The 13,997-nt window shown below is 48.5% G+C and overlaps 1 protein-coding gene across 1 annotated transcript in view; it reads left to right on the plus strand.

Moving 5' to 3' along the window:
- The first annotated feature begins 436 nt into the window (after positions 1–436).
- Positions 437–13,997, plus strand: part of LAMC3 (laminin subunit gamma 3) — a 98,706-nt gene continuing 85,145 nt past the window's right edge. The window contains exon 1 of the mRNA XM_048512188.1: positions 437–838. Coding sequence (XP_048368145.1) covers positions 466–838 — 373 coding nt within the window. The 5' untranslated portion in view covers positions 437–465. The remainder of the gene's footprint in view (positions 839–13,997) is intronic.

Genomic DNA, 13,997 nt, shown 5'->3' on the forward strand with positions numbered 1-13,997 from the left:
AAAATTAAATTTAAATTTAAGGTAATGGACAAGCAGGATTTTTATATAAGAAATTAGATATTTATTGTAAATTAATAATCTGATTAAGTATGTTTCACCTATTTAATGTATATTATATTTACAATCAAATCTAATGTTAACGAGTAGTTTTCATATTTATGTAAATAATTGTTACTTTTTGCCTCCTTATTCTTAAATGTTTAAACTCAAAAATTAACAAAATGTATACAATGTTGTATTGAATTTAATGTAAAAATGTTATTATTAAATAAATAAATTTTAAAAAGAAAAAACAATACATTAATAAGGCAGGTAGTGCCATTACTCTCCACAAGGTGGAACTGGAGAGCAAAGATCAGCCTTGGCTTGCTATACTCCACTGAAGGAGGAGGAGGAGGAGGAGAGACCTTTGAGAGTCTCCACAGAGGCTGCAGAAACCGTTCAAAGGATCCTCGGAGGCTGATCATGGCTGAGCTCCTCTGTGTCCTAACCATCGTCTTCTGGGAGCTGTGGCTGGCAATGGGGGCCATGGATTCCTGCTACAATGCTCAGGGGCTTGCCCAGCGATGCATGCCCATCTTTGAGAACATTGCTTTTGGGAAGCAAGTACAGGTGTCGAACACATGTGGCACTCCACCAGAGGATTACTGTCTCCAAATGAGCACCAAGGACTCCAGCACATCGTGCCACCACTGCGATGCTGGGAATGCTTTGCTCCACCACAATGCCAGCTATCTGACGGACTTCCACAGCCAGGAGGAACCCACCTGGTGGCAGAGCCAGTCCATGGCCTTTGGAGTCCAGCACCCCAACTCAGTCAACATCACTCTCCGTCTGGGTGAGTCCTGGCACTTGCATTTGGATTGATTTTAGCCGTTCTGTCTCTAGGATGGTGTTGAGGAATTGGGAGTAAATCCCAAGGGTAGACTAACAAAACCAATTTCCTTCCAAGGGAAGAAGTTCTGGAGGTTTTCTAATAAACTGCTTATTAACCGGGTACACGCTGACTAGGTGTGGGGAAAGTGGTCAGTGCTAGTTCCTCAATAAAAGCAGCATTGTTCCTCCACATCTTAGAAGCGACCTGCTGGTGAGAGATTTCTTGGCCCTCCTTTACTTCAGCTCACATCCTGCTGCTCCGAGTTCAAGTGGTAGAGTTCAGCGTACCACCCAGACAAGCAGTGTGTGTAAGCCACTCCTGGGGATGAGAGCAGCCATCAAAGGACATTGACAGATGCCCCAAGTGAGCAACTCAGAGAGTTCAGCTGGCAGCGAATCAATTGTAGAACAGACAACAGGCACCTGGCTACCAGGTTCAGTAGAAAGCAGTCATAAATTGAAACCAGTGGCCCACGAGACCAAAATCATTTTGATTGATTTTCTGGAAACCAAAAGATAATGGGGCAGGTGTGTCTAACTGGGGAAAGAGTACTCTAACCTTGGCATCACCATCAAGGAGGCCCTGTTTCACACGGCCCCTGCCAGTGAGGGGAGGCAGGACATGGTCTACGCTTCCTGAAGTGCAAAGGTTGCCTCATTTTAAAGAAGAAAGCCTGTGAAGGATCCCAGTCCAGAAATACGGTGGTTTAGAACCCCAGGGGAAGAAACCGAAGCACATGTATTTTAAGTGCTGCCAAGCCACTTCTGATCCATGGTGGCCAGGACGTCTTATTTGCACTGTGTGGAATGGACCAATGTCCTCTGAAACATCCTTTCATTAACAGCCTTGCTCAGATCTTGCAAACTGAGGGTCGTGGCTTCCTTGCTTGAGTCAATGCATCTCATGTGGCCTGCCTCTTTTCCTGCTGCCTTCAGCCTGTCCTAGCGTGTTGCCCTTTCTAGTGACTCCTAGTGTCTTCTCATAATATAACCAAAGTACAGCAGCCTCCGTTCAGCCATTTTTGCTTCTAGGGACAGTTCAGGCTTGATTTGATCTTGATCCCACTGATTTGATTTTTTAGCCGCCCATCATATCTGTAACGTTTTCTTCCAGCACCACTTCTCAAAAGAACCTAATTCCTCCCTGTCAGCTTTCTTCATTGTCCAACTTTCACCCCCATGCATAGTAATAGGGAATGCTGCGGCATGAATCAACTTGATCCTTGGATGTCAGGGACAAATCCTTACACTTTTCTAGCTCCTTCATGGCTGCTCTTCCCAGACTCAAACTCCTTTTGATTTCTTGAGTTCAGTCTCCATTTTGATTGATGATGGAGCCAAGGAACAGAAAGTCTTCAACAATTGCAATTTCCTTATTGTCTACCCTAAAACTGAGTCACTGAACAAACCCATAGTAATCCATATTTCTCTAACTGTGTGTCAAAAATAATTTTGCTTGTTGCTTTAGACCCTTGCTTAGCAACTAATTTTTAGGAGGAACCCAAAAATAATAGAATCATAGAGTTGGAAGAGACAACAAGGGCCATCAAGTCCAACCCCCTTCTATGCTGGAAGACACAATCAAACACTCCTGACAGATGGTCATCCAGCCTCTGTTTAAAAACCTCCAAAGGAGAAGACTCCACCACTCTCCGAGGCAGTGAATTCCACTGTCGAACAGTCCTGGCAGTCAGAAAGTTCTTTCTAATGTTTAGGTGGAATCTCTTTTCCTGCACCTTGAATCTTTGTCCTAGTCTCTGGAGCAGCAGAAAACAAGCTTGCTTCCTTTTATGACATCCCTTCAAATATTGAAACACGGTTATCACATTTCACCATTTTGGTCACCCTTCTCTGAATGGGTTCCAGCCTGTCAATATCCTTCTTGAATTGTGGTGCCCAAAACTAGACACAGTATTCCAGATGAGGTCTGACCAATGCAGAGTAGAGTGGTAGCATTAGATCCCTTGATCTAAACACTATATTCCTATTGATGCAGCCATGAATGACCCCGGGCGCCATTCCCCCTCCCCCACCCCCCATGCTGCCTCTGGATGCAGTAGAATGTAATGGCATTTTAAAATATTTTTATAGCTGACAATTTGTTTTTTTTAAAGAGACTGAAGTGTATTTACTCTTAGAGATTCTCCTTTATAAATGTTGATGTTGGAAGTGTGTTTTCTGGATGACTGGATATTTGCCAAACATGTGATTTTTATATTTGATGTCTGAGGATATTTGATATTTGATTTCAATATTTACATGATAGTAGGCATATTTTGCATTCATATTTATCATGACCCAGCATTTGGGGGGAAAAACATTCAAGGATCTTCAGAGCCTGATAATACTTGAGTGAGATGAGCAAATGTTCTATATTTCATCTACTTTTATATTTATTTATATTTTTATATATGTTATATGTATATATATCCATAATTTATCTACAGTATCAAAAAATAAGGAACGCTTTTCTTGACACTGTAGATTTTTGGTAAGATTTGTTTGCATTGTATCTATATTGTACAATGCTTTTACTAAGTTTATTTGATACTAGCGGGGCCCAGCCACGCGTTGCTGTGGCTTATTGTGGTGAAATGGGAAAGGAACAGTAGCAGCAAATCAATTGCAGAGGCCAGCAGTACGTGCTTATGCAAACACACAACCTGATACTGTGCGATGTCATTGATGTGTGTGCTCGCATTCCTTGGGTGAGGGGGGATGGAAAGGAACCCCTCCCACACATCTAGGCTGGCTGGTCATGATCCTTTACCTGGGAGTAAGTTTGGTTGGTGGCAATGGGTGTCGCTTCTGAGGAAACCCTCTGAGGGGCGCGACACAGCCATTCAAAGTATGTCATGGTTACTGTACCAAGCTTACTGCTGAGTAATGCGTGCCTGGTTTTCTTAACTGTAACCACAGTATTCAGGGAAACTAGGGTGCCTGGCCCCTCCCTCCCATCCCTTGCATGTCGCCCCTCACTCTCTTCCCTCCCTCACTTCTCTTCCCTTGCATGCCACCCCTCACCCTCCTTCCCTTCCCTTCCCTTTTCCTCCGCTAGGGTGGGTGGGTCATATCAAGATGCTAGGCCCCATGCCTTCCCTCCCTTGCATGCCACCCCTCACTGTCTCCCCTCTCACACTTCTCTTCCCTTGCAAGCCTCTCCCTCCATCCCTTTCCTCTCCCTCCCTCCCACATTTTCAAAGTGGGATTTGTTTTCCTTGCATTATAAAAGATTCTGGCCCCTGGCCAGCCCTAATGACTTCATCATATCCTGTTGCCCTCCCAAGCATTGTCTCTGTGGGATTACAAGATAACTTCCAGTGGGCACTAGACAAATAATGTCAATTGTCCTAGATAATCCAAATTTGGAATGTCCTCTCTCTGTCTCTCTGTCTGTCTGTCTGTCTGTCTCTCTCTCTCTCTGTCTCTCTGTCTCTCTCTCTCTGTCTGTCTGTCTGTCTGTCTGTCTCTCTCTCTCTCCCTCTCCCTCTCTCTCTCTCTCTCTCTCTCTCGTGGGCCATGCTTCTGTTCCCCACCCCCAGTAGGTCCAGTCAGCCAAGACTAGCAGAGGCCATAAGGTTCAAGCAATAGCCTTCAAGTCCCAAAGGAGTCCTTCAATGCCGAGAGAAGTTATAACGTTGTCATGTCTCAGAGAGAGGTTACTCCTTTCCCAGCTCCCTGTGAATATGCAGACATCTGTTCCCAATTGACTGGAAGTTTGGACTGGGCTTCCTGCCTGGGACAACAGGCAGCATGGAGACAGGGGAGGCAGCCTCCTTCCAGATGCCGACACCTCCGGTAAACCAGACTTCATTCTGCTGACATTGTCCTGTGTCTCAAGAGAAGGGCAGGGTGCCAACATATCTCCTCAGCCAGCCTCTGAGGAAACTGTTAGCCAAGACACTCAAGCTTGGCAATTGTTTTCCGGTATTTCAGGGAATGAGGTGCAGTGTACTGAGACAAAATTTGGTTGTAGCTTTTATTCCAGTAAAAATCTGCACTACAAATTTGTATCAGTTTTACGCCACATGACTACGTGACCACAAGGTGCTAGCCTATGAGAATATTTATTCATCTGTCTCTAATTACAATACTCATCTATGGCCAAAACAGAAACCATTTTTGTCAAGGTACCTAGTAGTCCATCTCTGAAGTCTGGGATCTTGTTTCCAGCAAGAAACTCTCAATTTTTTTGTGGAACTTTCCAACATTTTTTTATTGGCTCCATTACCCAGGGCGGCCATTTTTTGGTGCTGCCCACTACCTGTTCTCAAAATCCCAATAGTGCCCACTGGCTCAACAAGGTTGGGGACTCAAGAGGCTCAAACGGTGGGGTTTTGCCTGCCTCACCCATCATCCCACCTGGAGATGAAACGGCTTCTACACAGCACCCTTCCTTCCTTCCTATCCACTGTTGACAACCTCCACCAGAATGCCGCCACCCACTGAGGGAGGGAGGGGGGGCTGCCAGCCCTCAGGAGAGACTGGGGGATCCCTCAGAATTACAGCTCATCTGCAAACTGCAGAGAAATGGATGCTTTGGAGGGTAACTGTATTATATTTTACCCAGTGATCATGTCCCCGTCTTCCCAGCTCCATCCTCAAATATCCAGGGGTTTCCCAACCAGGATCTGGCAACCCAGCTCCCGCACCCAGGGGCATAATAAGGCAGCCCTGGGCAAACTATAGCCCTGGGCAAAACCTGAGTTGGATGCCCCCGCCACCACCCATGGGCAGCCACTCTACCACGACCAAAATTTTTTTGCACCAGGACATTGGTGCCTGCAGGGGGTGTGTTTTTAAACATATCAGCACAATTTCAGCATATCATCAGGGGACTGTCCTTATGCTATCCCCCAAGTTTGGTGAGGTTTGGTTCAAGGAGTCCAAAGTTACGGACTCCCAAAGGGGGTGCCCCATCCCCCATTGTTTCCAATGGGAGCTAATAGGAGATTGGGCTACAGTTTTGAGTGTCCATAACTTTGGCCCCCCTGAACCAAACTGCACCAAACCTGGGGGGTATCATCAAGGCAGTCTCCTGATGAGACCATGAAAGTTTTGAGACTGTGTCTTCAGAAATGTGCCTCTCCAGCATGCAACCCTCATTGACAGCAATGCAGAAAACTCAATGCAGAACAAAGATTCTTGGGCAAATTTCTGAGATGTTCCTGCAGGGGGCGCATTTTTGGATGTATCGGCACTGAAATTTCAGGGTATCATCTGGAAACTGTCCTTATGGTACCCCTCAAGTTTGGTGCAGTTTGGTTTAGGGGGTCCAAAGTTATGGACCCTCAAAGGGGGTCCCCATCCCCCATTCTTTGCTAAGGAGATGGGGGCTACCCTTTGAGGGTTCATAACTTTGGACCCCCTGAACCAAAATGCACCAAATTTGGGGGGGTGCCATCATCTCCAGATGATACCCTGAAATTTTGGTGCGCATACATCCAAAAATGCACCCCCTTTGGGAGTCCATAACTTTGGACTCCTTGAACCAAACCTCACCAAACCTGGGGGGTAGCATAAGGACAGTCTCCTGATGATACGCTGAAAATTTGGTGCCACTAGCCTAAAAACTGTGCCCCCTGCAGGCCACAAATTGAAAACCACTAAAAATACCCAAAAACGAACCCTGCATTTTGATGCCCCCCACAAGGTGATGCCCTGGGCAGCTGCCCAATGGGCATTATGCCCCTGCCCGCACCTATCTCCTGTCAGTGGCCAGGTGGAAAACCTGGCAGTCCTTGAGGGGGATGGCCTGTCAGACATCTTACGAGGCCTTTACCCTGCTCACTCGTCATTCAGGTGGTCTCTTGAGAAACACTGGAAATTTAAGGAGTGGAGCCTGGGCAGCGCAGTTTGGGGTGGGGAAAGAATGATTGGTCCTGTCTTTTTAGACTAGTGTGAATGGGGTGGTCAGATTATTTTTTTAACCCTGCTCTCAAATGGTTTATGGTTCTGTCCCATGGAAACTGATGACTTTTATTAGATTTTATTGTATTCATCATGTGTAATGTTGTATGTTGTCTTGAGCAATTTGGGGAAAGGTGTCCCATGCATTGCAGCAAACCAGCAAACTCTGCAAGGAGATGATGCCATAGATTTAGGGTTGCCATTTAGGGTGACAACGCCCACAGATCCCCAGGCAACAGAGGTCAGTTCACCTGAGAAAAGGGCTTCTTTGGGAGGTGGAATCTATGGCATTATACTGTTCTGTGGCCTGCAGCCATGACAGCCGTGGTCCTTCTGCTCCCATGATCCTCCACTGTGGTTCCAAGGAGGGACATGGTGCCTCATTCACCACCCAAGTCAGTTTGGCTGGCCATCAACATCACTGGGCTTTGCCCTCTGCTTCTCCCCATTCCCGTGAGACAGGAGAGGAGGAAGGTGCCACGTCCATGCCTCCAGCAGGTTCTGTTACGCCAGCTCAACAGTTAAAACGTTTTAAAATGGTGAGTGAGAGGTAGGCTAGCAGTGAGAGGTAGGCTAGCGAAGGGATCTTTAGAACAACTATACCAGAAAATGGCTTGAAATGTTCTACAGAGAATGCCAGGAGACCAAAATGAATTTAAATATTTTTATAGGTTTTTGGTATGGACATTCATACAGTGAGATTTGGAGAAGCTTACACACAGTTACTAAGAGATATAATCAGGGAGGAAAAATAGGTTTGGATGAAAGATTAGGAGAGGGAGTAGCGGGACTTATACGTTACCTAGGTTCAGAAGAGAAGTTCTTGAAGAAGGCAAGGATTTATATGACCAGCATGTAAATCCAAGTGAAGGACAATATATCGTGACTCAAAACCAACTGGACACAAGAGAGGTTCAGGCTAGTAAAGAGCTGGAATGAGCCAACAAGCTGGTTAGGAGCTAGCTGTCAGACTCTCGAACATGGAAATAACAGAGACCATAGGAAAGTTCAAAAGCAGTTTATTCCAGGTATTACAAAGAGTAACAATGTAAAGCAGGATCTGAGCTAGAGAGCTCAGATCCAGGACCTATATCCTTTAACCTCTCCCGTTTCGCCCCACACCAAATGTCTACTACAGTTTCTACTACTATTACACCACAGAGCTTCAAAGGACCTGGGAACCTTTCACACCTCTTTGAAGATGGACTGGTGCCAGGAGATTGCCAGGAAGGGAAGAGGGAAACAGGGAAACATTTACAATTCACACACAGCAAGACATCAAGGCACTGACAGGCATGGTCCTGAAATTCTGCCCCCCTTAAGACCTCCCCCCCCTTTCGGGCGATCAGGGTAAGCCTGGTGAAACACCTTCACTAAGCGGGGGGACTGAACATGTTCGGAATCGACCCATTCATTGTTCCCTGCCGGGAAATGGGTCCACGCGATCAGGTACTGAAGGTGGCCACGATGCACCCGAAAGTCTAAGATTTCTTCCACCTCATGGTGAGGTTCGCCCCTCACCGAAACAGGGGCTGGCGCAGTCAGCCAAGGGTGTCAGTCGTCCGGGGGAGGCGCCTTCTTGAGGGGACTGCAACGAAAAACAGGATGTACAGACTTCAAGTTCTTAGGCAATTGCAACTCGGCTGTCACATTGTTAATCACTCTGAGCACCTGAAAAGGTCCAATAAACTTCTTCCCCAGTTTCCTACACCCTTGCAATCCCCACAAGTTCTTGGTGGACAAATACATCCAATCCCCTACTGCAAGAATGATCGGCTGACATTTCTTATTGGCTTGCCGCTTGTACCCCTGCTTAGCCTTCTCCAGGGCCCACTGCATCAGTCCCCATGCTTGCCAGATGGACTGCACCCATTCCTGAAGTTCCACGGGCCCCTGCTGGACCTCTCCCAGGAATGGAAACGGCTTAGCCGACTGTCCCGACACAACCTCAAAGGGGGTCTTTCCCGTATTGCTATGCACCGCATTGTTGTAATGAAATTCAGTGAAGGGGAGGAGGTCAACCCAAATGTCCTGATGGAAATTAATGTAGCACTGTAAATATTGTCCTAGAGTTGCATTCGTACGTTCGCTCTGACCATCGGTCGCTGTGTGAAAAGCCGGAGAAAGAGCCTGTTCCGTGCCCAACAGCTTCAGAAAGTGCCGCCAGAACTGTGAAATAAACTGTCCACCACGGTCCGATACTATTTTATCAGGGGCAGCGTGGAGCCTGTAGACGTGGGTTATAAACATGCGGGCTAACCTGCTTGCTGTTGGCAGCGATGCACAAGGGACAAAGTGCACCTGCTTTGAAAACAAGTCCATGAGCTTCCAGATCACCGACTTACCTTTGGTGGACTGGAGGTCGGTAATGAAATCCATAGAAATCACCTTCCAGGGTGCAGAGGGTGCAGGTAGGGGCTGGAGGAGGCTGGGCACCTTCCCTTGCACCCTCTTGGCCATCGCACATGTGGGGCAACCTTTCACATAAGCCTCCGCATCCCCCCTCAACGTCTTCCACCAAAACTATCTATGGGCCAAATGCAACGTCTTCACAAACCCAAAGTGCCCTGCCAATTTTACACTATGAGAACCCTGCAAAGCTAGGAGGCGCACCTCCAGAGGCACATACAGTCAATGCCCCTTTCACCAGAAATCCCCCCATTTCTCCAGTTGGTCACCATCCTCATCCTGCAGCACCTCAAGGGCCCCTGCCCCCCCGAGGGCCTTCTCCAGCGATGCGGGCATGTCAGGGGGGGACTGAGCAAAGTGCCACCTGACTGTGGGTGACAACTGCCAAGGCCAGTTGAGAGGGAGAGAACACCATCCTGATCGGAGCGGGGTCCCCCAGGGAAGGGTCGGGCAACCGAGACAGGGCATCAGCCAAGCAATTCGACTTCCCGGGGAGGGAATGCAGCGTGAAGTTGGAACAGGAGAAAAAGTCAGCCCAACAAAGTTGCTTGGCAGACAACTTCCCCGGAGCACGAAGCACCGCCAAGTTCCTATGGTCAGTCCACACCTCGAAAGGGAGGGCCGCGCCCGCCAGCCAGTGTCACCAGGCAGTCAAAGCGCACTTGATCGGCCGGACTCCTTGTCCCCAACCGTCCAGTGAGGCTCCGCCCCCGAAAACTTGTGGGAGAGATAGGCATAGGGGTACAACCTCCCATCCCTCCCCCTTCTGTAGTAGGGCAGCACCCATAGTGTAAAGGATTCAATGGTGTTGATGGTGAAGTAACCTTGAGTGCATTCACGGCGGGCGATGGAGCCCAGATCATCGGCCCGGAGGAGACTATCTTCTTGGGGAGATTGATCTCACGTTCCATCAGAATCAGGAAGGGATAGGGTGAATAGTCTGATATAACCTGTGCTTCTGGCCGGAAGTGTCATTCCTGCTGTACGCGAAACTTTCTAAGATGTCTTAATAAATGGACTTTCATTTTGAGAAACCTTTTATTTCCTGCGTCTATGGAATTCTTACATTGTGGCAAGATCCTAAATTCCATCTGCTATTCTTGTGCAGTGGACCTCTTGTGCTTGCGTGGAGGTTAGATATTACTGCGGAAGGAATGCGGTAGCCCCGAGAGAGCTCGACCTTTCCCCTTCTGGATCTGAAAACTGGCAGGAGAGCGGGCTGGCGGTATGTTTCCCGTCCTCGATATCAACGCGAGTCTTCGCTACTCCGTTGGAGCAGGGGCGTGGCGGTAACGATACGGGGACTTCCATAAAGAATTACGTTTGAGCTGTCCATGGATCGGCCTGTGGAGGCGGATCTCTACCGTTCGTGTGGATTACAAACCTCCAGATGCAACCTGTCATGGAGAGGCGGGCTTGACCACGCTTTCATCGCGACAACCCAGGAATCCATTGAGCGATTCCTGGACTCGTGTTTTCAGTGTCTCCCAAAGAACCGTAACAACGCGGGGCGTCGAGAGAGACACACCGGGACTCAACCTGGAATTGGGAGGGGTATCGTGCAGCTTCCCAATCGGACCCCCCATCGGTCCGGCGACCGCGCCTGAAGTGCCTCGAGGAGCCACACCGGTTAGCCTCTGGCGCTTCACGGTATGCCAGGCTTCGCTTCTGATGACCGAAGAAGTCTGAAAGCTGCACATTCCAAACGGACGGTTTCTCTCGCCGAGAACTGGGATGAAGTGACTTGAGATACTTAATGGGAACCGTGAAGCGCCAGCTATAGAAGGAGGAGAGCGAGGAAGGCACAGTTGCAGCAAGAAGCGAAAACCCTGCAGAAGGACGGGAACAACAAGCGCCAAAAGAAGTCAACTCGAGTTGGACGTGCAAAGGCAGCTCAAACTATCGCCCAAATCTGTCGAGTCGCTGATAAAGTCCTGAACAGTCCAGACTGGATTTACAGCGACAGCAGCGTTCAGGCTCTCGCGCGCATAAAGTGAACTCGCTGAAGCCTTAAGCGGGACGGTGCTTAAATTAGAGGCGAGAAAAGCTGCTGCATGCGCACCAAGATACGTGGCTTCGCAAGGAGAGCTGGCTGCTTTGGAGAGGGAACTAAGGGGCAACGAACCAGAGGCCTCAAGTTGGAACCTATGCTGTTACTGATCATGCCCGGTGCCAGGAGCACGTACCTGGGTCCTGCCGCCCAAATGCCAGCCCGGCACCTTAGCGCCCGATTCCAGCCCCCCCCTGGCCACCCAACAGCCGCCTGCCCAACCTGCTCAGCCGAAGCGCCAACCACCTCCCAGCGAAGCCAGAGCGTCGAGCGAGGAATACTTTAAATTTGATACCAGCCCGTTTTGATGGGACGCTTCAAACTTACTTCGCATCTTGCAACTCAATGCCCGCTTGGAAGACTATGATTATTGATCTCTCTACCCGGTCTGAGCCTTGAAAAAATCACACGGGACATCGGCTCAGTCTAGATGGAAGCGGCAGCCGACTGGTTCGTGACTGTTTTTTGGATTTGCAGGATGAGGACTCTGCTTTACAGTGCCGCATTCCTCAAGCTTTGAGGGCGGCTGGCTTTCAAGATCGAAGCGAGAATGAAGCTATCCATCAAAACCATCCAGCAAGGCAACGCATGCGTTTGCAGAATTTGTCCATTAATTTCGTCGCGGCTGCTTTCGACTTCCTCCTATGAGTAAGCCTGAGCATGAGATCACGAATACTTCACCGGATGCTGTGGATAGCAAGCTCGATGAAACTGTGTTTTTTAATCCGAATTCCTCGTACCGTGCAGATTGGATCAGTTGGGTCTCAAGTGGCGTCTCGTTTGGAATATCGGCGCTTCGTCAAGGAGGCGCAGCCCTGCGCCCAAAACCACTACGTGCCCACCAAGTCAAGCCCAGCGGCTTCTGCGAAACCACCTCTGAAACGCCCATTAAGAGCTTGGGTTATTAATCTTTCGCGGAGGAGCCGAAGGTAAATCTAGCGTAACTGTCTAAGAAGCAAAATCAAACGCTCCAGCTCCAGCGCATTACTCCGTCTGCTTAAGAAACCACCAGGTCAGGGCAGCCTCCACTGGCTTTCGTCTAGCGGTGACGAAAGCCAGAGGAGGGGAAGCAGCTGTCTGTCTTTCTTCAGCCCCCATGGACGTAGGCCCGACTCTGGCGGTGGTAAAGCCTGGCGCTCCCGTACTGTTCAAGCATTTCTGGCCAACCCGCTAAAGCTTACACTTTCGCATTATAGCCCTGCGGCCTTGTGGATTCGAGCATACACTGCTTAATCTCGGCCCCAGGTGGCAGAGGAGCTAGGTCTGGACCGAATTCCCTGGCTAAGCCCATACCGTCTCACCCAAATGGGCGGCAGCTTCGAAGCGAAGGACCGGCCCAATTCAAAACTTTAGCCCGGTTCTCCTCCGTTCGCATGACCATTGGGAGAAAAGTGGATTTCATTGTGTCTCCATAGTTCTGGCTACCTTGGATTTGTTGTTACATGAACCAAAATTCATTTGGAAGAAAGGATCACAAATTCACTGACCCTCCCCTCGCGGTGAACACATGAATTGGAAGAAAATCAACGTCTCCTGGCCTCCCTCTCTGGCTTCCTCAGTGATTGCTCCACGATTCTGGTATTTATCCCACCTGCATATGGGATCTAGCCAAGGTTTTCAGGAGCAGGAATGCGATCAATTGCCACCCACAGAGACACTGACTGTAATTCATGCAACCAGGCAACTGCCCGAGGTAGAATCTACGCATAGTCCCAATGAGGAGAAGAAGACCGTGCTTTCTTAGACAAGAACCTTGCTTTCTGGCGGGTTTCATCGCGAATACCAAACCTACGCTGCTCCCGTTTGTTTTGTCGAAAGATGGTGCTTACGGCTTTGCAAGATTATCGAGGTCTCAATGCGGTCTCCTGTCAATAAATATCCGCTTTGATCAAAGGACCTTTTTAAGATGCACTCGGCAAAGGGCATTTTACTAAATTGAACGAAGGCTTACTGCAAGAGTCAGAATTGCTGGAAAGGATATGAACACCTGACTAGCGTTTAATACAAAGGATTTGGACAGATTTGAATATTTAATAATGCCATTCGGGTTAGAAATTGGGGCCCCGGGCTTTCATGGCCCTTATCAGCGAAGTTCTCCATGATTTACTGTACAAAGGGAGTTGTTGTATATTTAGATGGCGTTTTAATTTACTTCGCAAACTATAGAAGAGCATGAAATGTTGGTCGAGGTATTGAAGCGGCTTGTAGACAACTCTCTCTTTGCCCAAACTCTCCAAATGCTGTTTTCATCAGACCTCCATTGACTATTTGGGTTACGGATCTCGCCGAGGGCTTAAAATGGATCCTGCTAAAATTGATGCAATCCTCCAATGGCCTGCCCACCAACCATAAAAGGAACTCCAATTAGTTTCTTGGTTTCCGCTAATTTCTATCGTGATTTTATACCCCAATTTGCTGAACTGACTCTCCCTCTCACAGACCTCTTACGCACTAAGGGTAAAGATTCATATCCGTGAAGCCGGGGCCCCTTCTCTGGTCTGAGGAATGTCGGCAGCCTTTCAACTATTAAAATCTGCGTTTACCGCAGGAACCTATCCTAAAGCACCCGACCCAGATCTCCGTTTGTGGTTCCGTGGGCCTCGGATAAAGCACTTTCGGGGGCAGCCCTGTTGCAGAAAAATAAAGATGGTAGACTGGTTCCGTGTGCTTATTTGTCTAAAATTCTCTGGTGCGAACTCCAACTGGACTGTGGGAGACAAAGGAGACTGCGGCCATCAAAGCAGCACTCTCA

Source organism: Sphaerodactylus townsendi, linkage group LG12 (genome assembly GCF_021028975.2).
Source record: "Sphaerodactylus townsendi isolate TG3544 linkage group LG12, MPM_Stown_v2.3, whole genome shotgun sequence".
Classification (NCBI taxonomy): domain Eukaryota; kingdom Metazoa; phylum Chordata; class Lepidosauria; order Squamata; family Sphaerodactylidae; genus Sphaerodactylus; species Sphaerodactylus townsendi.